The 24,564-nt window shown below is 43.9% G+C and overlaps 4 protein-coding genes across 5 annotated transcripts; 2 read left to right on the top strand and 2 right to left on the bottom strand.

The window, feature by feature from the left end:
• Positions 1 to 14: 14 nt before the first annotated feature.
• isca2 (iron-sulfur cluster assembly 2) lies at positions 15 to 2,413 on the bottom strand. Its single transcript, XM_069718588.1, has 4 exons — positions 2,315 to 2,413; positions 1,853 to 2,048; positions 772 to 887; positions 15 to 663 (listed from the first exon to the last, which is right to left on the bottom strand). The coding sequence occupies exons 1-4, from the start codon at positions 2,374 to 2,376 to the stop codon at positions 489 to 491; spliced, it is 549 nt and encodes a 182-aa protein (XP_069574689.1). The 5' UTR covers positions 2,377 to 2,413; the 3' UTR covers positions 15 to 488.
• A 439-nt stretch (positions 2,414 to 2,852) lies between these two features.
• Positions 2,853 to 5,028, top strand: LOC138632743 (NPC intracellular cholesterol transporter 2-like). Its single transcript, XM_069718531.1, has 5 exons — positions 2,853 to 2,981; positions 3,167 to 3,271; positions 3,692 to 3,799; positions 3,892 to 4,064; positions 4,494 to 5,028. The coding sequence occupies exons 2-5, from the start codon at positions 3,190 to 3,192 to the stop codon at positions 4,575 to 4,577; spliced, it is 447 nt and encodes a 148-aa protein (XP_069574632.1). The 5' UTR covers positions 2,853 to 2,981; positions 3,167 to 3,189; the 3' UTR covers positions 4,578 to 5,028.
• Positions 5,029 to 5,843: 815 nt separating this feature from the next.
• gskip (gsk3b interacting protein) lies at positions 5,844 to 9,426 on the bottom strand. Its single transcript, XM_069718532.1, has 3 exons — positions 9,153 to 9,426; positions 7,063 to 7,308; positions 5,844 to 6,970 (listed from the first exon to the last, which is right to left on the bottom strand). The coding sequence occupies exons 2-3, from the start codon at positions 7,303 to 7,305 to the stop codon at positions 6,812 to 6,814; spliced, it is 402 nt and encodes a 133-aa protein (XP_069574633.1). The 5' UTR covers positions 7,306 to 7,308; positions 9,153 to 9,426; the 3' UTR covers positions 5,844 to 6,811.
• Positions 9,427 to 9,496: 70 nt separating this feature from the next.
• Positions 9,497 to 23,655, top strand: LOC138632781 (autophagy-related protein 2 homolog B-like). Of its 2 annotated transcripts, XM_069718601.1 has the most exons (43): positions 9,497 to 9,700; positions 10,132 to 10,556; positions 10,660 to 10,822; positions 10,987 to 11,139; positions 11,240 to 11,342; positions 11,551 to 11,713; positions 11,797 to 11,976; positions 12,094 to 12,190; positions 12,312 to 12,476; positions 12,583 to 12,734; positions 12,971 to 13,082; positions 13,353 to 13,596; positions 13,705 to 13,867; positions 14,015 to 14,107; positions 14,217 to 14,405; positions 15,068 to 15,341; positions 15,427 to 15,535; positions 15,614 to 15,815; positions 16,318 to 16,460; positions 16,766 to 16,923; positions 17,027 to 17,202; positions 17,302 to 17,452; positions 17,632 to 17,834; positions 18,139 to 18,219; positions 18,323 to 18,429; positions 18,529 to 18,621; positions 18,718 to 18,788; positions 18,879 to 18,955; positions 19,045 to 19,215; positions 19,294 to 19,423; positions 19,516 to 19,712; positions 19,796 to 20,025; positions 20,116 to 20,233; positions 20,325 to 20,516; positions 20,594 to 20,695; positions 20,808 to 20,886; positions 20,968 to 21,178; positions 21,264 to 21,333; positions 21,428 to 21,510; positions 21,601 to 21,722; positions 21,850 to 22,004; positions 22,090 to 22,239; positions 22,345 to 23,655. In XM_069718601.1, the coding sequence occupies exons 2-43, from the start codon at positions 10,395 to 10,397 to the stop codon at positions 22,573 to 22,575; spliced, it is 6,225 nt and encodes a 2,074-aa protein (XP_069574702.1). In that variant the 5' UTR covers positions 9,497 to 9,700; positions 10,132 to 10,394; the 3' UTR covers positions 22,576 to 23,655. The 2 variants fall into 2 exon arrangements, with proteins under 2 accessions (XP_069574702.1, XP_069574703.1); XM_069718602.1 differs by having other exon boundaries at positions 9,497 to 10,556; positions 17,305 to 17,452.
• The last annotated feature ends 909 nt before the right edge of the window (positions 23,656 to 24,564 follow it).

The following is a 24,564-nucleotide window of genomic DNA, read 5'->3' as shown; positions in this document are numbered from 1 at the left end:
AAAACAAGTCGACACACAAATATATTAAACTTTATTTATTCAGGTGAAACTAATTTAGCTCACAACTTTGCGTTCATAGTTATGGCGTATTTACATATTTTACATAAAGAGGCAAATTTAAGTCCTGAATATTAAAATACTTTTAAGTGAGCCTTTGGTTTGTTGGATTACATCACATCAACTATCTGTAAGTAGCACACTAAAAACATCAATACATCTGCTCTTACGTTTGATGCATATCTAGCAATTATAATGTTTGTAGATGTAATAATAATAATAATAATGTAACTGAATCATCAGAGACAGTCCAATATAATATAACAGATTATTAGGTACACCTGTAGCTTTTGTATCTCGAAGTAATTACTGGGGAATGCATTACACTGAGAAATATCTCTTAATATTTTGCTGTATTTTGTGCACGTGCACCTCATCGACTGATAAATCAGAGTACCGAGTGACGACGACGCAGAGATCGGCGAACGAGGTCATAGTTTGACGGAGAAGGAGCTTCCGCAGGAGCAGCCGTGGTCGGCTTGAGGGTTCTTGAGCACGAGGAAGGTGGCGCGGATCAGCTCCTGACTGAAGTCCACAGTGGACCCTTTCACGAACTCCAGGCTGTCCTGGTCCACGATGACGCCCACTTCTCCCTGCTCAAACACTCTGAAGGCACAGCAGAGGAATTGGATTCGTTAATAGACGATAAAGAGGAAAAAAAACAACAACAACAACGACACCCGTGAGGAGGACGATGACTCGAAAGCTGTTTACATGTCATCTTCGTTCCGGGAGCCGTCGACGGAGAACTTGTACTGGAAGCCGGAGCAGCCTCCTCCCTCCACGTGTATCCTCAGGTACTCGCCTTTCCCCATGATCTCCCCGAGCCTCTGGATTAATCCAGCACCACACGTGGAGAAAAAACAAAGCAGCCATAACGTTACACTTCTACCGCCAGCTGAACCGTCAGCGACCTCAACATCGGGGCATCTTTGATTTTTTTTTTTTTTTTCCATAAATACTATTTACATATTTACACGTATAACAACGAGAAGCAACAACGGCGTTCAAACTCATCCTACACCAGGTAACAGCTGGAGATATCCTTCGATTACATTTAAAATACCATTAAATTAGACGTTTCATATTATAGTTCCCGACTGAATTGAAAACGTCTCAGATTTGAATAATTACACACATTTTGTACTTTATTTGCATCCTCAAGACTTGCATCAGATAAACAACATTATGAAACTATATATATCTGGGAACAAGATATAGAACAAACAACATTATGAAGCTATATATATCTGGGAACAAGATATAGAACAAACAACATTATGAAACTATATATATCTGGGAACAAGATATAGAACAAACAACATTATGAAGCTATATATATCTGGGAACAAGATATAGAACAAACAACATTATGAAACTATATATATCTGGGAACAAGATATAGAACAAACAACATTATAAGCTATATATATCTGGGAACAAGATATAGAACAAACAACATTATGAAACTATATATATCTGGGAACAAGATATAGAACAAACAACATTATGAAGCTATATATATCTGGGAACAAGATATAGAACAAACAACATTATGAAGCTATATATATCTGGGAACAAGATATAGAACAAACAACATTATGAAACTATATATATCTGGGAACAAGATATAGAACAAACAACATTATGAAACTATATATATCTGGGAACAAGAGCATTTCTAACAGAGGGAATAGTTTGTTTTATTCTGCACAGGTCTTAAATATGCAGTAAACACAAATATGTGCAACCCTGGAAAAGGAGAGTTGTTGCATTGTTGTGTGCGTCTGCTGACCTTCACGCATGACTCGGTGAGGTGCACTTTGTCCTCGGAGGGACCGGGGGGACCGGAGGGACCGGGCAGCCCCAGCTTCTCCCGGACGGAGGCGCCGCTGAAGTGCCGGAGCCCCGCCGGGCGAGACGGCTCGGGTCCCGGGGGAAGCCGGTGCAACTGTTCGCTCGCGGCGAGGTTGTTCAGGAGGGGAGATGTCCTGCAGAAACACACACACACACACACACACACACACACACACACACACACACACACACGCACGGGGAAACGCTCCGTTAACGTGACGTCACGTGACAGACAGCCAGCCAGCCGAGGGCACGAGCTCGTTTAGCCTCGCGGGTGAACGTTAGCTTGCTTATCCTATCTCTCATAACAAAAGACAAATCACAACGCAGCTATTTTGTTGTTGTTGTTGTTCCGGGAGATCTATAATGATGTCTAAGACATGCTTCAAATTACCGTTACCTAGCAAGGCGTAATATTTTGGACTTCGACGCGGTTATCATCGCTCCCCTTACGAGCGACATCTTCCATAACAGAAAATGTCGGTAAGCCCCGCCCCCTCCCTCGTCGACAACAAACAGACTGCATCCCTATTGGCTAAGAAGCGTCTCTTGCCTCATCGAATGCGGTCGTTTGATTCGTCACTTCACTTGACAGTCATGAGGTAACGCGGTTTATGAGTGAAGCCCCGCCCATCTTCTGTTGCTGACGGGCTCTGATCTCAACCAATCACACAACGAAAGAAATAAGGCGGGTCTTAAGCTCTTTGCTTGAAAAGAAGAAGAAGCACTTTGGGTGTTTTGGTACCTCGGTAAAGCCTCTCAGGCGTCGCTCTTGCTTGCCTGTCCTCCGCCTTTATAGCTGACAATAAGGTCGAGCTGACGGAGAATTGCGAGCGTTTATTGTCTGATGTTTTGATTCTCCAATTACAACGCGGAAGGCGGGTCTTCCGCGCAGAGGAAGTTGCCTGACAGGTTAAATTGCGGGCAAAGGAGACGCACGAGTCCGAATAAATAGGGCGTCACTTCGCTCTCGTGACACAAGGAAATACGAAAGAAGCAGTTGTTGTCGCTTCGGAAGATACAGCGTGTTCATTCAGAAAGCTCTTCTACTACTTCTCCATACTGCGGTAATTAAAGCACACCATGTTCACCGTATTACAAAGATGTCTACAAGTAGTTTTTTGTTTTTTGTTGTGTTAAACTTGTTTTCCATTGTATGGGGAAACAAACAAGAAGTCATGTGATTGAACACCTGACTGTTCCTGCAGAGTTTACTCAGCTGTTGAGTAAATTGCATATTTCCTTCTTTCAGGATTCACGCAAAGCAAAGAAACAATGGACTCCGGCATCTGTGTGGTGGTGTTGTCCTGCTTGATTGGACTCACCTGTGCGGACCCGGTGAAGTACGTCGACTGCGGTAAGTTTCGTTTCCCCTGTTTCTATTTTAATGTTGTCACTTATCCTGTTAAAGGAACTTTTTTTTTGTTTTCTTTCGAAGAACTAAATTCAAAAGACTTTAGGGGGTGGAGGTGGGAGGGAAGCCAAACCTTACTTGTTGATTTAAATATATCAGAAATATTCACCACATAGTAACATCTCTAAATTGTTTGTTTTTTTAATTTGTGTTTTCATTTCAAATATATATCTATATATAGAGATATAGATGAAATGATCATCTTTGTGGTTGTTTGGTGCTTAATTAGGTTTTCTGATTGTTAGGAAATTTGTAATAAGCTTCACTTTCTACTGAAAATGGAGCACACATTTAAAAAAATATATATAAAGTGATATGGCTGCAGTTAAAAGACACTCTTCTTATTTCCATGTCGATGTTCAGGCTCTACTACTGGCAAGGTGACCATGGTGGACATAAACCCGTGTGCCAGCCAGCCATGCCAGCTGCACAAAGGACAGGACTACAGTGTCAATGTGACGTTCAGCAGTGGTGAGTGGGCTCTATTTATTTTTCAAAAGAGATGACCAAACATAAGTGCACGTATTTATTTCTAAAGTTGTGATCCATATTTCATCTCGAAGGTGTGATGAGCACCACGAGCACAGCAGTGGTTCACGGTATTATTGCTGGCGTTCCCATCCCCTTCCCCATCCCCGTCGGAGATGGCTGCAAGTCTGGCATCCAGTGTCCCATCCAGAAGCAGCAGATGTACCACTATCAGACCACGCTACCCGTGAGGTCGGAGTATCCTGCAGTAAGTAGTGCATGTGACATCAGCAAAAGTCTGATAATCCCCCCCCCCCCCACAAGCTCAAATTACAGGAGGATATCTCTAGATTTAAAAACTGTATACCGTGAAGTACAGAGAGGTTTGCCTGGTGATGATAAAACTTGATCAGCATTGTGTGTATTAGTAAAAAAAAAAATCCACTCGAGGATTAAAAGTAGAAAAATGGCCCCAGTGAGTAATGCTGCAACAATTAGTCGATTGATGAAGTAACGGCCAACGGTTTTAATCACTGAATGACTGTTTTAGTTATTTCAGAGAGCAAAACTGTCGGAAGGTTAAAAAAATAAATAATAATAATAATAATTCTGTTTGAAGTGAGACTTTCATTTCCTCTGACCTGAGAGCAACCATGTGCACTTTTCTTCACTGACCACTCCTCTTCTGCTTTTCTAGATAAAGCTGGTTGTCGAGTGGGAACTGAGAGATGACGACAAAAAAGACTTGTTCTGCATCAAGTTCCCAGTTCAGATTGTGTGAGATTGAACCAAACTAGCCGCAGAACACCTGACAAGTTTCTTTTTCAAAAGGGATTCAGCTTTAAGTTAAAAAAATTATTGATTCATCAAATTCATTCGAAGATGTATTTCACTCGTTTGCAAAATTTTGCTGCACATTCATCTTAAATCCTGCTAAAATAAAAGTCACTTTTTGGTCTGTTATGATCTTCCTAACAACAGTTGATTGTTTTTTTTAAGAGTTGTGAATGTGACATAATGAGGTTAATGAATGTGTGAATGAGCCTGAACTACATTCCCCTAGAGGGCAAATGTATTGACTTACTGGCTGCTGTGTAGTCAGAAAAACTAAATGCTGTACTTTTTCTTTTCTATAAGTTTTGTAATTTTCATACTGACCTTCTTCAGGCACATTGATGGCATTGGATATTGTAAAATAACGAGTAAATTCTAATAAAGAAATGTGTACCCAACACGCATCCGTGTGATTCTGAGCAATTTGGGAACAAATGTGTTTAAATGTTTTGCATGCAAAAGGGCAATTACAACACTTTGCAACACAAATATTTGTCAGACACTTGTTGGTAAAAGATTAAAGCGTTTACTGTTCCAGCGAGTCTAAAAAGAGCCTTTAATGCGTTACTACTTCCTCCCATGTTGGTCTGATGACTGCAGTGATTCACGATCACCTGGTGATGTCTGGGATGAGTCCAACGTCAATAAAAAAAATAAAAATCATTGCAGCACAATATATAGAAGTCTGACATGTCAAACTTGACATTTTTCACTGTGTTGCAGCTAAAGATGGATGCTGTCGTTGGTAGATTTTCATAAAACAATACATATTAGACGTAATAATATTTTACTGTTGAAGCTCGTCATGATGGCGCTCGTCTGGTTTATTCCAGTCAGAGTGAGGGGCCGTCCAGTCATAAGGAAATGTCAGGTGTCGTAAGATGATTAATGGTGGAATAAATTTAAAAAAAATAATTAAAAAAAAATAAAAAAAATTTAAAAGGATTGCTGCTTTTAAAATATCTGATAAATTTCATGTTTAGCCTTGAACAGTTATTGAAAAGAAACAACCTCGAAGTGTTTCTTGGGCTCTGAGAAATCTGCAAACAACTCTCATCTGAAATGTGATAAACACTTCGTTTCGTGAGATACTATTATATGTTGTCAGGTTATGTTTCCGTCATGTAAATTCTTGTAAGGCAGTCACTGCAACTTTGAGATGAAAACTGTCAAGCAAAATGTATAAAGTAGAATAAAAAAATTGAAGACTGACTTACATCTGAGATTTTATTGAACTGAGCAAAGACCAGCAGCAAGAGATAAGAGAAGAAACACGTTTTCTTAAAGGAGGGTTCATAACACCGAAGTAGAACAATAACCAGGTCACGTGTACAGAAAACCAATATTTTAAAGCAGCTCTAGAACTCTTCATTGAATATTAACAGATGTTGTTCATTCAGACAAAAAAAGAACTAAAATTTTAAAGACAAGACCAAAACAAAAATGTATATCTTCAAAAAAACAGCTTTTTCTGAAATGCAAGCTTGAGATGCAATGCACTGTGCAGCAAGGAGGGGAAAAAGGAGCACAAATTAAACACAATTAACTTGAATACAGTGTCATCCTTTGTCAGAACGTAATCGGAGCTTTTTAAAATAAAGATTTCTGACCTCCATGTGAAACGACAGCCCCACATTTCTGTACTTATCCGAACAGGCGTCGGTCTTTAAGGCAGTATGCTGTGTATCAGTTACTGGAAAAATAATCTAAGCTTCGACTCTTTCACGGAGACACCTGCGGAGGAAAACCTCGCTGGGTATATTTGCGCAGATATCAGTTATCAGGTCACAGCTTTTGGTGCGAGCGGGGCGGAAACGGGATCTAAGGATTCTTAAGAATCTTTCGATTTCTTAAAACAAATGTGCACCGTTACACATTGTTAATATGTGTAGACGCTGGAAGACCTTTCAGTATCAGCAAGACCCCGCAAAGCCACTCGGGAGCAGTCCCTGAACCCAAGTAACGAACATGAGGTCAGTCGATGGTATGAAACTCAGAACAAAGCAGAGATGACAGGGCTGCGTGCCCCTCGCCGTGGTGGCAGCCAGGCAGTTAGACGTCACATGACAGGCTAAAATATTTGACAAGCTCTTATTCAAATATGCAACCCACATCATCAACCGCGTGTTTCAGGTGTACAACTTTTGCAGCATCTTGGTCCTTTCTTCTTTTTTTTTTATTTTACTGTCCGTTTTGCTTCAACCTCTCGAGCCGCTGGAGCAAAGCATTCCCAAAAGCTTCTCTGTAGCCCGGACTGAGCGTGTCCAGAAGCGAGTAAACAGTCTCGTGGTACTGGGTGTTTAAATCCTCGTCCACTTGATCGAAAGCGTAGCCCACCACCTGTTTGGAGGGAAGAGACGTATTGTAAAACGTGGCATGTGCTCGGTAAATCAAACAAGGCGCCGCCCTGCGGCGCTGCTGGAGCATCTTACCCTCAGTCCGGCCTCCGTGAGCTCCAGACAGTACCGGTTCCCCTCTCTGGTTTCCACGTTGATGTAGGCCATGTCCGATAAGCTGCTGAGGCTTTGTGACACGTGCATTTCAGCCACGGCGAAGAGGACGTCGTTGACCACCGCTTCCGCCTCCAGTCTCATGTCCTTGACGTCACCGAGCTCGACGAAGTCTTCATCAAAAGTAGAGACGATGGACTCCTCCGGCTGGCAGTCTACCTCCATCTCCTGCAACACAGAAGAGCAACAACACGCCGACTTAACTGAAGCCCTTATTTCAGTATCTGCTGTTACAATGCGGTTGAATCCCACGTTCAAGTTGCCCACATCCTGATGAGGTCACCTCAGCAGCCAGATGAGTAGGACTGTTTTGCACTCTGCTGTCATGGCAACAAGCTTCATTTGATCATCCATCAGACAGTCACTCCTGTTAAATATAAGCTTGCAGCTTCATATGATTGTGATACAAAATGTGTGTGAAGCAGAAGTGAAACACACTTTTTAAAGCGCAAATTCGACTATTTTTAACATCCAGCTTCCTGTATGATGAGTTTGATTGTGAAGAACCAGTTTAAGTTTTAGAGGAACTTTCCCACATTAAGATTCCAATAACTTCCTCAGCTAAATGTTGTTGCTTTGATTAAGACAACACGACACATGTAGAAGGTGTTTTCAAATCAATTCTCAGCAGGCAACACAAACAGAGACACTTCCTTCTTCCACGTCGGTTCAGCTGTAATTCACCAAGGCCACCAAATCTGTACAAGATCCAATGTGTGACAAAGACTAACATTGTCTCCGTTGTGCTGAGCTGGTTAGAAGATTTTTTTTTCTTTTCTTCCAAAAACCAAAATCCACTGAAAAGCTGATAATGTGAGCACACTGCCGTGGAAAGGTGGACTCCAGTTTGCAGAGCTGAAGCCACATAATCTGAGTAATGCCGTACAGCATTTCAATCTGCTGAGAAAATTCAGTAAATCCTCTTTATACACGCATGCAGACTAATCACTGATGACCCCCAACTGCTTCAAGTGTTTTATTTCTATGTGTCCACTGTTTGTTGAACGAGTCTTGTCGTGGCCCGTTTACGTCGAGGTGCATTATGTTGTACATTCATGTGTGAGCCTGTTTTTTTTTTTTTTCCCCCACTGCATGTCAGCTGTTACCCTTTGCTTCACATCTGGCCTCCTCATCCTTCATTGTGTTGGCTTGATGCCAGTATGAACAAATGACACTCAACAAGTTGGACTTAACTCATCCCGTCTGAAACTACAGATGCTATTTTGTGCTTTTGTGTTTTGGTGGTTTTGGCAGCTGATCTAAAATGGCTTCAGACATTTTGCACAGCATCTTGAGGACCTTTGTCATTTCGAAACTTTTCGGCACTGGGCAAATCAACAACTGAATAAATTGCAGTTTTATATAGAAATAAATTATAGTGTAAAGTCCCTACTTGGATAAATTGTGCACTTCCGTTCGGCAGGGGAAGTATTTAGATCCCTGATCTAACTTAAAGTAGAAATATGATTATGAATAAATGAATGAATGAATGAAAAACATACAAGGATTAAATGTAGAAAAAGGCCCTTGTGAGCATTTTATCATCATATATTTATTACTGCTGTATTATAATTAATGTTGCGTTATTATTTTTTTGCAGAACATTTTGAATTATTAAATGCTACGTGACAACATACATTGTTAAGCAATAGACAGCGACACCGTGAGGACTCTGCCTGCTTGTGCAGGGGGTGTGGTTACTGCGCGCGCACACACACGCACACACGTCACAGCTGGTACTGAATTAGCGTGTACGTTTCACGCAATTATTATAATAACTGTAAGTCTCAGAGACAGCGAGACGGACACGTGTAGAGAAACGAGAAGGTGACAAAATAATAAACCGATCAGTCACTTTATTTATATTTAAAAAAAAATAATAATAATTTAAAAAAAAAACGTGCATGTTGAATGTAATCTAGAGAAAATGAATAGCGGAGTTTGATGCGATCATGCAACAACAACAACAACAACAACAACCTTTCAAAGTAAACTACGTGTATTGTTCTCACCTCCAGCCCCGCGTCTGTCCGCGAGTCCTCCAGCGACCACCGGGCGTTTTAAAACCCCCGAGTACCGTCGGCTGCTCCCGGTCGATCAAACAGCCAGAGGCGAACACACAGGAAGCACATAAACGCACACAGAGCTCGTCTGATCTGTTGTTGTTGTTGTTGTTGTTGTTGTTGCTGCGCGCGCGTGTGTCTAAACAACCACCGAGAGGAACGCTTTGACCCGGTCAGTGTCCCGTAGATCGGAGCGGTTCCGCCATGTTGTGTGACGTCGTCGGCTAACCCCGCCCCCTTCTTCTTCCCCCTCCTCCCCCGCGTCGGGCGCGTGTGCGCGCGCAGCACTCGGTCGGTGCGGCGTCATGAAAGTGTTTGTAAACAAGTCGGTCGGAAGGTAAAAAAAAACAACTTAAGAGCCGCACTAATGTCGTCAATTCCGCCCCGTTAACTCGAGCGCGTCGGTCCACAGCGAGGTGAAACGCCCGTGCGGTGGTTTCGTCACCGCGCAGCTCGGACACGTGACGCTTTATAACTTGGACATGTTGGATTTGTAGGTAAGCGGGCTAACTAGCATCAACCTTTTAGCCTTGACGTTAGCCGGCTATGCTAACTGATGACACACACACACACACACACAGCGTCACGCAGGCTAGCCGGCTAGTTAGCTAAATGACATGCCTTTGTCCGGCCGTCGGTCCGTGACGGAGCTCTGCCCCGAGTAAACACGGCGAAGCCCCGGGTACGTGTCGGCGAGGTCACGGCGTGCTAACAGATATTGCGCAATTTGTTTTTTTTAAAAAGTTCGCACCGGCTCTATTTGTTTTTTTTAACAACGCGACCGAGCGGCGGCACAAATCGTTGTTTTTCAAGCTGTGTTGCAAAAATACTCGTTGTGTGAAGTTGCGTGTTGTTGTCAAGTGTCACGTTACACAAATGGCCGGGGGGTGGGGGGTGCTCGTGGGGCGCACGTGTGTGTTTTCTGCAGGCGCAGCAAACTGGAGTCGGACCCCGTCCCGAGTGTCAACACATCCTCCCACGTGTCCCCGGTCTCGGGATGTGAAGGATGTTTGAGCTCACGACTTCTCGCTGTCTTCAGGTCGACAGGATGACACAGCTGTAACACAACAAGTCTCATTCAGAGCTGGGGTTTTTGTTTTTTTAAGTAGTTGTGTCGTTGCCAACTGCAGAGCCTTTGGGACTCCTTTTCACTTACCTGTGTACTGTTCACCTTATTGAGTAAAGAAAAAGATGCCTTGGCCGTTCTCGGAGTCCATCAAGAAGCGGGCCTGCAGATACCTCCTGCATCGGTACCTCGGCAACTTCCTGCAGGAGAAGCTGAGCTTGGATCAACTCAGTCTCGACCTTTATCAGGGCACGGGCTCCCTTGCACAAGTGCCGCTGGATAAATGGGTACGTGTAGTGTTACAGCAGATACATATATATATATTTTATTTATTTTTTTAAAACACAGAACCTGCATGAGTTTTAAACATGTTTTTTTCTTATTCCTCAGTCACTCAATGAGCTCCTAGAAACGGCAGATGCCCCTTTCGAGGTAATCACAGGCTTCATCCAGACAATTTCTTTAACGGTACCATGGGCCGCCCTGCTGCAGGAAAACTGTGCCCTGGAGGTCAAGGGTTTGGAGATGGTGCTCCGACCAAGACCGAGAGTGGGTAAGGAGACGCTGAATTAGATAGATAGATCGATAATTACTTTATTAATCCCCAAAAGGACTTTTTTTTCTTTCTTTTTTTAATTAAAAAAAATATTATTATTTGCCTCCACATTATCATTTGTAAAAAAAAAAAGTAACTGTCACAACTGGTTGTTCTTCCAGCATCTGGTGTTGAGCCCATGTACTGGTCCAGTTTCATGACAAGCAGCATGCAGCTCGCCAAAGAATGCCTGAGCCAGAAACTCACTGATGATATTGGAGAGAGTTTTCAGCCTTTTGAAGGATTAGAGAAGTTTGCGGAGACGATAGAGACAGGTACATTTTTATCTATACTGTTTTCTTTGTTTTAGTTTTCAACAAATTTACCAGCCTGCTATTGTGTAATGTCACTTCTTGTCATTTCTTGTTTCTGCAGTTCTCAGAAGAGTCAAAGTGACGTTTTTGGACACCGTCCTCCGAGTCGAACACATTCCAGAAAACTCTAAAACTGGAATCGCTCTTGAGATTCGAATCAGCAAGTACGTTTCCCCAGTCAATGGGACAGCAGACAATTTACAGAATAACGGAGTCCAAATCAAAGCATTCATCATTTATCAGTTTCCTCTGTTAGATCTTAAATCAATCAGAATGGGAGAGCTGTAGATTAAGGTTCCTAACCTGCCATTAGTTTCCACCGGCATTCAGAAGCTCCTTGTTAATCTGACTTTGTTTCGTCGTTGTGTTCAGGATCGTTTACTGCGATGAAACGGATGAGGAGAGTTCAAGTGTAAATGTGCATCAGCCAACCACATTTGCCCATAAAAACGTGCAGATGGAAGGAATCACTGTATTTTGGGACGAGTTCTCGGATGCGTCTCGTGCTGGTTGTAAATCTTCACACACCCCAACGGTTGGTGTAATGATTAAAATTTGGCATGAAAAAAGTTGCTTTCTTTTCTTTTTTTTTAAACCTTGTGTCCCTTTATTTTGCAGGAAACTGAGCCAAAGCTCTCCCCGAGCTGGAATCCAAAAATAATATGCGAGCCCCATCCCCAGTTCACAGAGCCTGTATCCTCTACGACACCCTTCGAACCGGTGCAGGTTGGAAGCCTCAGTGGGAAAATTGAATTGTCCCTCACCTTGAAAAACAACCTAGCTATGCCTGGAGCAAAGGTGAATGAACCATTTCTTAATTCAAAAACATTATGAGATATAAATGATCCCTGATTATTTAAATCAGTGTTATGCTCCTGAGATGATTCCAGTTTTCACACGTACTTTCCCTTTCAGCTGGATGTTGTCGGACATATCGACACACTGATTATCCTGCTGTTCCCACGACAAGTTCATCTTCTTTTGGACTTGTTTGGTGCTTTCTCTGGCGGAGGTGAGCACCCCTGCTGTTTATAGACGATCGAGAGCGTTTGGACCAATCAGGTCAACAAATGGCACCGAATGAGTTATTTAGAAATAGAGAGAACCGAGTATTTCTTTCTCCTCATGTGCAGGTGCGCAGGAATGGACCAAAGATAGAAAGAGTCGCCCGATGCAGCAAGAGGATGAGTATCGTCTCCACATGGAACTGAACCGGTGTCTGAAGAAGGATAATACTGTAACGGGAACAGACCCCGACCTCTTTGAAAGCCAGACCACCAGAACCGTGTCGAGTCGAGGTTCGATTGAAACCACAACATTTTTTTGGGAAATCCGATTTTATTGGTTCACAAATCTAATGATAATCGTTCTTTTTTTTTGTTTTGTTGTTTGTCGCTGATGTAGATGATGTGTTCTTCTCGATGGCTGACATGGACATGTCTCACAGCTTGTCATCCCTCCCTCCCCTCGGTGAACCCCCAACGGTTGACTTGGACTTGTCACTCAACAGTAACTACTCTGCCTCGCCGGGAGAATCTCCCTCTGGAAACGCGACGGTCGGTCTTCTTTAGTGTCACCGTGCTTATAAACATGCAGTAGAATATAAAGTGGGAGAGAGGAAGGGCTTTCAGAAAGATCCATAAAATCCTCCATGCAAATAAAGTACAGTCGTGTTTATACCGACAAGTTATACAAATATTTTGAATACGGGTGCTTTGGTCTGTGGTGATATTATTTAAAATGATTGGCACGCTAGCGATATGACATCATACCTGTTTATTTGTGTTTCTAGGCTTTGTGGGATGACTACATGGACGTACCGCGACACAGAGAGAAGCAGAATAATGAAATTCCTGTCCAGTCACGAGATTCACAGCTCCCTCAGAAACTATTGAGGCAAACTTGTAAGCATTACTAGACACACACATACTTATGTAATACTCATTACATGATGAAATCCCTGTTCCTCTGTGGGCTTTTGCTTCGAAGAGGAAAATGATTTTGTGTGTTTTCATTCCAACAAAAGATCACATCAGAATATCTTCTCAATCAGTTCATCCTCTATGACTGAAAGTGATCTGTGAAACCGCCTGTTTTGTTTATTCAAAATCTACAATCTCTTGTGTTTTACATGGTCATCGTCGGACTAGAGTATTTGTTGTTTTGGATTTCAGCCCATTTGTCTAAAACTCACGGTGATGAATCGCGGCCTGAGCTGGTGTTGAGGTTGACTCTGAGCAGCCTGGCCGTCTCCGTCCTCCACATTGACCCGCTGCCACCGCCCCATGCTGCTCCCAGTCCCCTCGGTCCCATGGCCGCACACTTCTTCAGGATGGTGGGCCCCGGCCAGCTCGCCCCCGCTGCTTTCATGCAGTCTCGGACCGTGTTCAATCAGGCTTGTCCCCATGACCACCTCAGGTGCACTTATTTTTTCCACTAATTCACATTGTGCAGTGTTCGTGCTAGTTGTCCTGATTTGTGTCGGACAGGTTTGTTCATCTCTCTGACCGGGGTTTCTATTTGCAGGTTTGTAGGCCAGGGTCTGAAGATAAGTTATGAGCACTGTCAGGGATCGAGCCTGCGCACTTTCAGCACCGACATCTCCCTCAACCAGATGGAGTTTCTGGAGTGTCTGTTTCCGTCTGAGGCCGTCGTTGGAGGCCCCCAGAGAGGAATTCAGTACACCGAGGTTAGACTTTCACACTTGAGCTGAGCACCCTTTTCACTTCGCTACGTTTTGGTTGGTTTGTCACTGCACATACATGCAGAACACCTGACAGCTGCAGCTGGCTTGACATGAGGAGGGTTTCACACTAGTTTCTCTGTCACTCCTCAGCTGCTGACATTTGACACCGCAGCCAGCGCTGGCGCGCCGCTTGCCACCTGCCTTCACCTGCTTTACAAACAGGCTGAGCGCAGAGGTCCTCAGGTAACAACATTTATTAGGCAAATGTGAAATCACATCACTAACACGCTACTCGCTTTTCCTGCATGGTTGTCTGGCATCCAAACTATTAAGCCTTTCCCTCTCTGTGCAGGGCGGCCAAGTGCGCCTCAGCACAATACCGAGGAAAGCTGAGATCCAGGTGGAGCTGGGCCCCGTGCGCTCCGAGCTGGACATCAGCATCGTGGACCGTCTCAACTCTCTACTGCAGCCTCAGAAACTAGCCACCACCGAGATGATGGCCTCACACATGTACACGTCTTACAATAAGCACGTCAGTCTGGTAAGGGGAATTATTGTCCCACCTGTGCACCTGATCAGGGAAATCACCACGGTCTTAAAGGCCAGTTAGGACAGGAATCATCCTCAGAAGTGTTTTGGACGTCTTTCACTCGCTTGTGAAACAGATATACGTCCGTATTATCAAATGTATCAATCCAACATGGCACTTCCCACACTGATGAGACACTTCCCCTGTGTTTTTATATGCTTTAAATTATAATTTTTTTCCCCCCCCTCTGGTGTGATAAGTAAAGCCAACTCTCCATAGACAGCTGTCTTTTAAGTTCTGAACCTCTGGTCTCACTGGAGGCAAATTCTCTCCATCTGCCGCATCAAATCAGCGAAGAAATACAAGAAAAAACCAAAGCTGATTTCTTCCCGCTGAAACCTAATTTTGTCGAGTAAATTTGTGCTGTCAATCAGCCGGGTGAAGACACAGTTTCCCTGGTCACCGTCCTTTCAGCTCCTTGGATGCTGCTGCTGAGAGACAGACAGCTGGTTGTGATGACAGAAAATGCCAAACAGAAGCCACTTCCATAGCGCTCACACTCTACACTCGTGTCTCACTTTTAATGTGGCTTGTCAGTTAGATTGAAAAGATCAAATTAATATTGCATATTTATGGGAACTTTAACACGGTGTCTTTCTCCACATATTTCACAGCACAAGGCCTTCACAGAGGTTTTCCTCGACGACAGCCATACTCCCACCAACTGTCACGTATCGCTGACAGTCAACGCCCCAGTTCTGGGCGTTACAGTGCGCTTCCCCATCCCCGACCTGCGTTCAGACCAGGAGAGGGGCCCTTGGTTCAAGAAGTCCCTGCAGAAAGAAGTACTGTACCTGGAGCTGCAAGACCTGGAGGTGAAAACCGAGTTCATGGGTGGCACTTCACCGGACCAAACCAAAATGGAGCTCACGTTTAGGGAACTTACTGGTATGCCGGTTTCCAAACTGCCCTTTGAAGATGTTTGACTGTTGAATTGCTCTTTAGTGGCTTTTCTTTTTATTCATTTGCACAGGGAAGTTCCAAGAGGAGCCGAATCAGCCGGCTGTCCGGTTCCTCAGAGTGTCCCACACCATGGACGGAGACATGACGACATCTGAAAGTGTGAAATTTGATTGGCCGAGGTAAGATTACATCATCGACGTCAAACCGGCCCGTCCGTTCAGCGGTATCCTTCGGTGAAATCAACTTGGTCTGTGCAGGGTTGTGCTGAAGATGAACCCCGCTGCAGTCCATTCAATCCTGGAGCGTGTGACAGCTGAAGATGATGAAGGAGCCGAGGACCATTCCCTCGAAGAAGAAGAGGAGGAAGGTGCCGCTCATTCACTGAAGGATGTGTGCGACTTTGGGAAACCAGAGCCATCGCCCTTTTCTTCACGGAGGGTTATGTATGAGAATGAAGAGGTGAGTCAAATCCATCCAAAGTGTTAAATTACAACCAACCCCTGTATGTATAATTACATTTACTTGTGCCACATGATGTGGATCTACTCTGTATTTTTCTCTCCACGGTCTCTTATCTCTGCTTCCCCTTAATTTTTCCAGCCAGTCAGTTAAATGACATTTAAACATCAGTATCATGGGGTTTATTTCCATTCCTGTTTGCAACATTAGTTCACAAAAGCCAGGAATTTACTTAATGTATTTGACATTAAGGAACATTTCTTTTGAAGTCCTTCAAAGTGTTTCCTCATGTTTGAAAATATTCCTTTTCATATTTGCAGTTACAGTTTTGATCATAGCGTTGGCCCAAAACAGATGCACTTTGTATAGGTGGAAAAATTTGCATTCAGGAAGGATTGCTATATCAACATGTTTGACGGATACCTCATGATGCAAATAGTGACAAGAGCACCTGACCTGTTGACAGAGCAATGTTGTTGTTTTTTTTTTTTTTTTATTGCAGATGGTTATTCCTGGTGATGTTGCTGACATGACAGAATTTCAGGAGAAAACCATGAACAACTCTCGTTTTGTCCTTGAATTGTGTTTCCCCAACGTGCAGTTAGCGTTGCCAAGCAAGGCATTTTATGAAAAACTACACAACAGGTACGTCATTTGGAAAACAGTGGAACAACATGGTGAACGTCAGTTAAGGCTTGTTATAGAAATAAACTTATTATAAAAGAATTTAACTGCTCCTTTTTTATGATTTAAAGAATATGTTATTTAAACCAAAGACAAACGTCGTTGACGGCCAGCTAAAGTTTTATAAAAAGTCCACTTTGGATGACCAAACCTGAGGTTACCCACTTTATTTTTATTTTTTTAAACCATGGAACAACTCCTTGAGCAAGATACTTGTTCTCACCGTACCTGTTTCATATATAAAATGCATATTGTTAATATTTTAGGATAAACAATGACCTGCTGCTGTGGGAGCCCACGGCTCCATCCCCGGTGGAGACCATGGAAAGCATGCCATACGGGGTTGGGCTCTCCGTCGCCAGTCAGCTGATCAACACTTACTCCAAGGACAGCTTCAGCCAGTTCCGCTCTACTGGTCCTGAGGGTGAGAAGACGAAAGACATGTCACATCGTTTTACAGACTCGATCTTGTCGTGAATTGTTTTAATGTGAAGTCGCGTTTACAACCGATTGTGTTGTTCTTGCAGAGGAGACCAGCGGCTCAGAGGAGGAGACCATGCACTATTACTCTCCGGCCTCCGACCTTGGCCTCAGGTCTCGTAAGAAGAAAAAGTCCAAATCCCACAGCAAGACTTCCCAGAGCCTTTTCTCTGTCATACTCAGTGTTAATCACGGCCTGGTGGCTCTGCAAGCTAATGCTAAAGTAAACTTTTTGATATCTCTTACAAAATACTTTTTCAGCTAATCCTCGATTAGCTTCACATGTGCACAGGGGGGGATTAAGTTTCCATTTTTGTTCCAGAAGGAGGATAAAACTGTACTGAAAAACAAACACGGTGAATTCTGGCTGGAGGTGAAGAATGCTGTTTTGTTCAGTGTCACTCAGTATGAAGGCTATAAAGACCAACACTACATCTGCTTCCATACCAGCAGCATCTGCATGTATCACCAAGGTAAACCATCTGCACTTACTCTAATGCTACAATATCACTATATTAGTACTCCTACATTGAGTATATATGGTATAATTATTGATAATGTCGTCTCAAAATAGACGTAGACGCTGTATAGTTTGTACTCCATCACTTGTGTTAAATCGTTCATGTACTCGTGCATCTTTAAATCCACCCAGGACTCATAGAGGGAGGCACCGCCGTGTCGGACATGAAGTTGCCATGCAGGACACATCCCCATTGGCTAGAGCCGACCATCTACCAATCAGAGACGCCTCCAGAAAGATCCTCGACACCCTCGGAGGGCATCGGCCTGGAGGCCCGCAGCATGGTGTCTGTCGCCGTCAAAATCTCATCACAGAATGCTGAACGCAACATCAAGGTCAAATACTCGAATTACAGTTTCTGTTTCTTATTTTGTCAATTAAAACTCCACCTCTTAGATTTCCCTCATGACTGCTTGAACATTTCCCCAAAGTCACAAACTGTTTTCATTACACGACAGCAATATTTCATGCAGGTTGGATTATCAGATGCTTCCTGAATCTCCACCTGTACAGCTGCGTGTGTTATATGTTACACCGCCATATTTAGGCAGCCCTGTTTTGTTTTTTGTTTTGTTTTTTCCAGTACATCAGCTTTTGTTTGCTCCTCACTGTGATTGTGTGTCTCTTTTTTTTATGCAGGAGTTTCTGGTTGCTGTCGGAGTGAGAGGAGCCACACTGCAGCACCGAGTGGTCCCTCCCAGCCTGGGCTGGTACGACCAGGTAAAACAAACTGGGGCCACCATCTCTTGCTTGGAGAGCATTTGAAGACCACGTACAATCAGATCAGACATTCGTAACTTTACTGTCAATCTATGTGCAACAGATCGTTGACTTTCTGAATGTTTCCGATGAACCTGTGTTGGGTTACGCCCCTCCTACGTCTGTCACCACGCTACACCTACACCTGTGGAGCTGCTCTCTAGATTACAGGTAAATTACACTTCAGACCACCCACTAAGTCACGAGTTATTTGTTGTGTATGTGTGTACTCTAATGATCCGCCTGTTTGTTTGTTTTTTGTCCTCACAGGCCACTTTACCTGCCGCTGAGATCGCTGCTGCTCGTTGAGACGTTCAGCATCTCCAGCAGTGTTTCGTTAGATCATTCGTCATCAACACTGAGGTATGAAAAGGCGGCTGGTTTTGTCTCTGATGTAACCGTGAGGTTAAGAAAAAGTTGTCATTGCTGTGTAAGTCTAATATAATATGCTGTTTACAGGATCATTTTGGATGAAGCTGCTCTGTTCCTCTCGGACAAGAGTAATGCCGTCTCTGTCAATCTCGTGCGCGGTGAGTCGGCTTTAGTGGCGATTTTAAATAAACTGTTTGACACGTTTACGTTCAGCTTCGACCAACGTTTGTCTTCGGTGTTTGTCGCAGACTATGTTCAAGTGGTAGACATGGGAACACTTGAGTTGAGAATCACAGCTGTCAAACCTGGAATGGACGGAAAGCTGGTAAGTTAACTTGTCTTAATGACGTAATGGCTTTCTTTGTCAAAAACAAAAAAATTCGACACCCGTTTTCACTTTCTCTTGGTTGATAGTCGGAGCCCAGATTTGAGCTGCGTTGTTCCAGTGATGCGATTCACATCAGAACGTGTTCGGACTCCTGTGCTGCCCTCATGAACCTTATTCAGTATGTCGCTAGCTATGGAGACTTGTTGCCGCCTGCAGAACCAGAGGCCAAGCACAGCAGCACTACACAAAGAAGCAAGGTCAGCAGTGACACCCGTCCGTCGCGTTGCACAGTCACAGCACAATTCAAAACTCAGTTCGAGTGTGTTTTTGGGCAGGCGGAGGTTCCCAGCCGGCCGACATCTCATCCGCTGCTCGCCGAGACCGAACAGCAGATGTTGCAGGACCTAATGAGTGAAGCCATGGAGGAGACTGACGGGCAGCAAGCAGCCGGGCCGCAGCAGAACGGTACCGACTTGGCACAGTAAAGAAGCGTTTGCTCCACGAGGTTTATGTTTTTACTCACCGTATATTTGTTATATATTTTCGCACATCTGCAGGTGCACATGAGGAGCGGATGCACGACCACGACCCGCCTCGCTCAGACCTGTTCCTGTTCCCAGATGAGAGCCAAGTCAACCAGGAGTCGAGCCCCACCTACCCCATGCTTTGCTCTCCTCTCATCACACCTGCTCCGAGCCTGGCCCAAGAGACGGACGACTTTTGCATCTTGGAAACTCCCGGTTCCAGAGGCGAGGTTGGGATACGCTCACCGAGTTAAGACCACATAACACGGCGATTAATCCCGTGCTGCTTCACTGTAAGAAAAATGTGTTTCAGGATCGAGATCAGGAGCCCCTGGTAAAACTGCTTACCTCAGACCCGGTGGCAATCAAAGACGATCACTTCAGTCAGCCTCTGGATGGGACCGAGTCCAGCCGTGGAGCCGTGAACTTTCCCGTCCCAGAGGTGCGCTACCTCATCAAGGAGATCTCTGTCATCTGGCATCTTTATGGTGGAAAAGACTTTGGCAGCGTGACTTCCACAGCTTCTCCTGCTAGAAGCCGGGGGTGAGCCGTGAACCGGGAACTCTTTACATTTGGTCAAAGGGACAAAGACTTTTTTTGTTTTTATGTTTGTCCTTTCTCTGTGTCTTGCAGATCTACGCCTCATAGCTCCCCCTCTCAAACTCCAGTCAGACAAGCCAAGGCTTCAGGACGGGCGGCGGGCGGACGTGGGAGGAACCCTGACGTCCTCATGGAGATCCAACTCAGCAAGGTAAAGATACTCGCTCCTTATGATGCACCATCATTTAAAGGTCTCGGGTCATTCCTGCACCATTTAACTTTTCTTTTGTTGTTTCCCTCAGCTGAGATTTCAGCACGAGGTGTACCCGCAGGCCGTGGTGGCGTGTCGCTCAGCGGTGGACCAGCCGGTGTCCCGGCAGGTGTTTTCTGTGCAGGACTTGGAGATCCGAGACAGACTGGCTACCTCACAGATGAACAAGTTCCTCTACTTGTACTCGAGCAAGGAAATGCCCCGAAAAGCGCATTCTAACATGGTGAGGAAGGCGGCGTTCACAAAACAAGCGTGTTCAGTTTTGGCGCGTTGTAACTTCATGAGTGCTTTTGTTCTTAGTTGACGGTTAAGGCGCTGCACATGTGTCCCGAGTCCGGCCAGGCTCCACCGGAGTGCTGTTTACGAGTCTCCCTGATGCCTCTTCGTCTCAATATTGATCAGGTACAAGAGTCAGGCACAGATGATTTATCCAGTGTTTGAAAGATATGACAAAGCCTGTTCATCCTCTGTAAAATCTTACTAAGTGGCAGCTTTGTTCGTTGTTTCTTTGCAGGATGCACTATTCTTTTTGAAAGACTTCTTCACCAGTCTGTCTACTGAAGTCGAGTTTTTCTCACCGCCTGCTCAAGAAGGTCAGGCCGATGATTCGCACAAACATCTGTCATTGTAAATCTTACTTTCACCTCACGGCTCCTGAATGTTTTGTTCTGCAGCCGTGTGTGTGACCACAAAGAAAGCGGCTGCCCCGGAGATCTCCTGCAGCTTCTCCAAGCACGCCTCCAGCAGCCAGGACCCGGCTCCGATCATCTCCGTGCCCACTCAGAGGCGACTAAGCCGCAACGGCTTCTCCACATCGAAAAGAGAAGAAGCGAATGACAATGAAGCTTCTGCTTCTCCCTTCACAGATCAGCCGATATTCTTTAGGTCAGTGTTAAATAGCTGAATATTCCAAAAACCTGAAATTACCCAGATCGCTTGTCCTTTGAGTAACGGCTTTTCTTCCCAACAGGGAGTTTCGATTTACTTCTGAGGTTCCCATTCGCCTGGATTACCACGGGAAACACGTGTCGATGGATCAGGTACATGGTTTACAGGGAAATGTATTAACTACACATTAGGTCATTTAGTTAAATTTAGGGATTTATGAATGACTTTATGAATACTTTGTTTCAGGGAACATTTGCAGGAATCATTTTCGGGTTGACCCAGCTGAATTGTTCAGAGTTGAAACTGAGGCAGTTGTGCTACAGACAAGGGTATGTTTATAATACACATAACACAGTGGTGCATTGTACTTTTAACAACAATTATTTTTCATAGGAAAGTAATACCCGTCTGTATTTCAGATTATTAGGTGTGGACAAGCTGTTTTCTTATGCAATAAACGAGTGGCTGAATGACATAAAGACGAACCAGCTTCAAGGAATACTGAGTGGTGTGGCACCGATTCACACGCTGGTTAAACTGGGTGAGTGTAACACGTTCATAACTCAGTCACATGAGTTTTGTGTTGTCAGCTGAGTCGTGCTCTTAACACGTAAACATACTATATAGATCCGGTACTTCCCAGTTCTTATGATGAATGTTCTGTTCAGTTCATGGACTCAGGGACTTGGTCTGGCTCCCAATCGAGCAGTACAGGAAGGACGGTCGGATCGTCCGTGGATTTCAACGTGGCACCGCCTCCTTTGGAACGTCGACTGCTATGGCTGCTCTGGAGCTCACCAACAGGATGGTGCGGACCATCCAGGTAAACCAGTCTCCTACCTTTATTCACTACTAATTTCTATCTCAGGCTTCAAACAAATGAGTTGTTGATGTTGATGTTTCTGTAGGCCGCAGCGGAGACGGCCTATGACATGGTGTCTCCGGTCCCCGACGAGAGTAACACAAAGAGGGTGAAACGGTTCTCCCACTACGGACTGGCTCATCAGCCTGTTGACCTGAGAGAAGGTGTAGCCAAAGCCTACACCGTGGTGAAAGAGGTAAACGAACCGACAGCTGCAATGAGACCATCTTTCCACTTCATTTATACTCATGGAAAGAAAGGATTTTTGTCATTGAGGACCTAATGGTGTTTCCACCTACAGGGGATCACGGACACGGCCCTGACCATCTACGACACCGCCACACGGGAGCACGAGCAGCGTGGGATGACGGGAGCGGTCGGTGGAGTTCTCCGCCAGCTGCCGCCGGCGGTCGTCAAGCCGCTCATTATGGCCACTGAAGCCACCTCTAATGTCTTGGGTGGGATGAGGAACCAGATCCACCCTGACGCGCGTCAGGAGGAGTCACAGAAATGGAGGCAGGGTGAGGAGTAACCCCTCGTTGTCTTGTGGTCACGGAAACCATGACTGTGCAGCAGCCACAATGTGTTGTTGTTTTGTTTTTGGTTTTTTTTTAAAGAAAAAGAAAAGGTGGGCAGCTGGCGCTGGTGTAAATAAAATAGTGTTCATCTCGTGGCAGATTGAGCTACTGTGATTCAGCTTGTGTCAGCTTACCAGTTCCCTCACAGTGCCTTCATGGTCATCAGCATTGTCCAGCCGTATGTTTAATCAAAGCGATGCATCAAGACGGAGAAATTCTGGAGCCACATATCGACTTAGTGGGGATTATGTTCTGTTGTAGGATAGACGATGCTCTTTTGGATCTAAAAGCAAAACAATGAAGAAACACCTGCAGGTTGTCTCATTCATTTAATTTTCAAACAGCTATGTTTACAAATTGTGTGGTTACATTCTCTTATCCTACTTGGTGTCAACAAACACTAATAATATAGGTGTAATGACCCTTAATTTATATAACATGTACTGTATGTGGGCCTTGTTATTTACTGTAAATATTCCTAATGTGTAACATTTCATGCAAATATAAGAGAACACGTAAAGAAACTGAATGTGTTACAGTCATGTAAAATTCTGTAATCAGCACTTTTAGGTGACTTGAAGGGTCGTGTGCCCAAATTAATGATGGATGAGGGGGGGATAACTCAAATATGTTGTCATGGTTCACACTTTCATCTTGAGCTGTCATCAGTGTTTTACCATTTTTAACAAAAGCTGCTGTCCTGAAAAGCTGCTTTTTGAATTGAAAAACTGTAAAAAATGTTTTATTCCTTCAGTCTGCAGCTGACGTTATGAAATGGTTGAAAGTCCCTCTTCTCAAGATCTTGAAGCAAAGTCTTAATATTCTGCACAATTGATTTTTTTTTTATTTTTTTTTTTTTTTTTTCAGTGTATATTTGAAAATTGATGTTTGGCGTGATATGTCATGTTGCAGATTTTTGATTTGCTCACTTTATTAATGTGGAAAGAACAATATTTCTTGTACATACGTGTACAGTGAAAACGGATTTGTATTAAAAGCATGAAAGGGAAATAAAAATGTCTAAATTCACTGCAGTGGCATGTGTTTGTGTGTTTGTTTTGGGTGTATCTATATTTATCAGCAGGATTATGGGAAAACCTACGGGCCTGATTTTCATGGGAATACTCCAAAGCCCTGTTGTTCTTCAAGTAATTATTATTCTCCGTAAACAACTGCATTTTTGGAGGCTTTATCATATTCAAAAACTCATGAAAGTTGGTACACGCCGGTGAAAATTTGTCTTATTTTAGTGGAGTCGTGAGTGGGCGTGGCCAAATGGCCCTATACACGAAATTCGGTGGACGTGTATCACACCGAGACGTACAAAAAAGTTCCATCGTACCATCATGTCAAGTCTGCCATTTTTAATTTAGTTGCCATGTTTGGCTTTAATGAGTTTTATAATTTAGAAAGTTATTAAAATAATACGTTTTCGTCGATCGATGTGCCCGTGGCATGGCGGCCAAAAAGTGACCCAAAAGTTATGCTATAGCATGTTGTTCAAAAAACTGACCGGTATTTTCAAAGTAAAAAAATGACTTGTGATTTTTTTTTAAGTCACAACAAAAGGGGGATTGAACCCCAAACCTTCTGGCTAAAAGGCAGCAGTGCTAACCACTGCACCACCAATCTTCCCAGGACTTAGATAGCATTGTGACAAATCTTTGGCTCACTGTAACCTATAACTCCACCGTCCACAAATATTCATTCAAATGCGACCAAAATTGCTGCAGACATTCTTTGAATAGTAGATATACGTGTTTTCAAGGTGGTCTGCAGTGATATTAAATATCTTCCTGTAATGTGTAGTGTATGCAAAACTTTTTCAATTTCTCCAAACGTCAAAACTTGAATAAAAGTTGAATCACCATCAACAGGTGGAATCTGAACCATTAATATCAACCTTGGTGAATTTAGTCACCATTTTTGTGGATTCACACATG

Source organism: Brachyistius frenatus, unplaced genomic scaffold (assembly GCF_029030835.1).
Source record: "Brachyistius frenatus isolate BFR_SWC_R1_liver_20210118 unplaced genomic scaffold, ASM2903083v1 Contig_193, whole genome shotgun sequence".
NCBI lineage: Eukaryota > Metazoa > Chordata > Actinopteri > Embiotocidae > Brachyistius > Brachyistius frenatus.
This window is presented reverse-complemented; position numbering and strand designations above follow the sequence as displayed.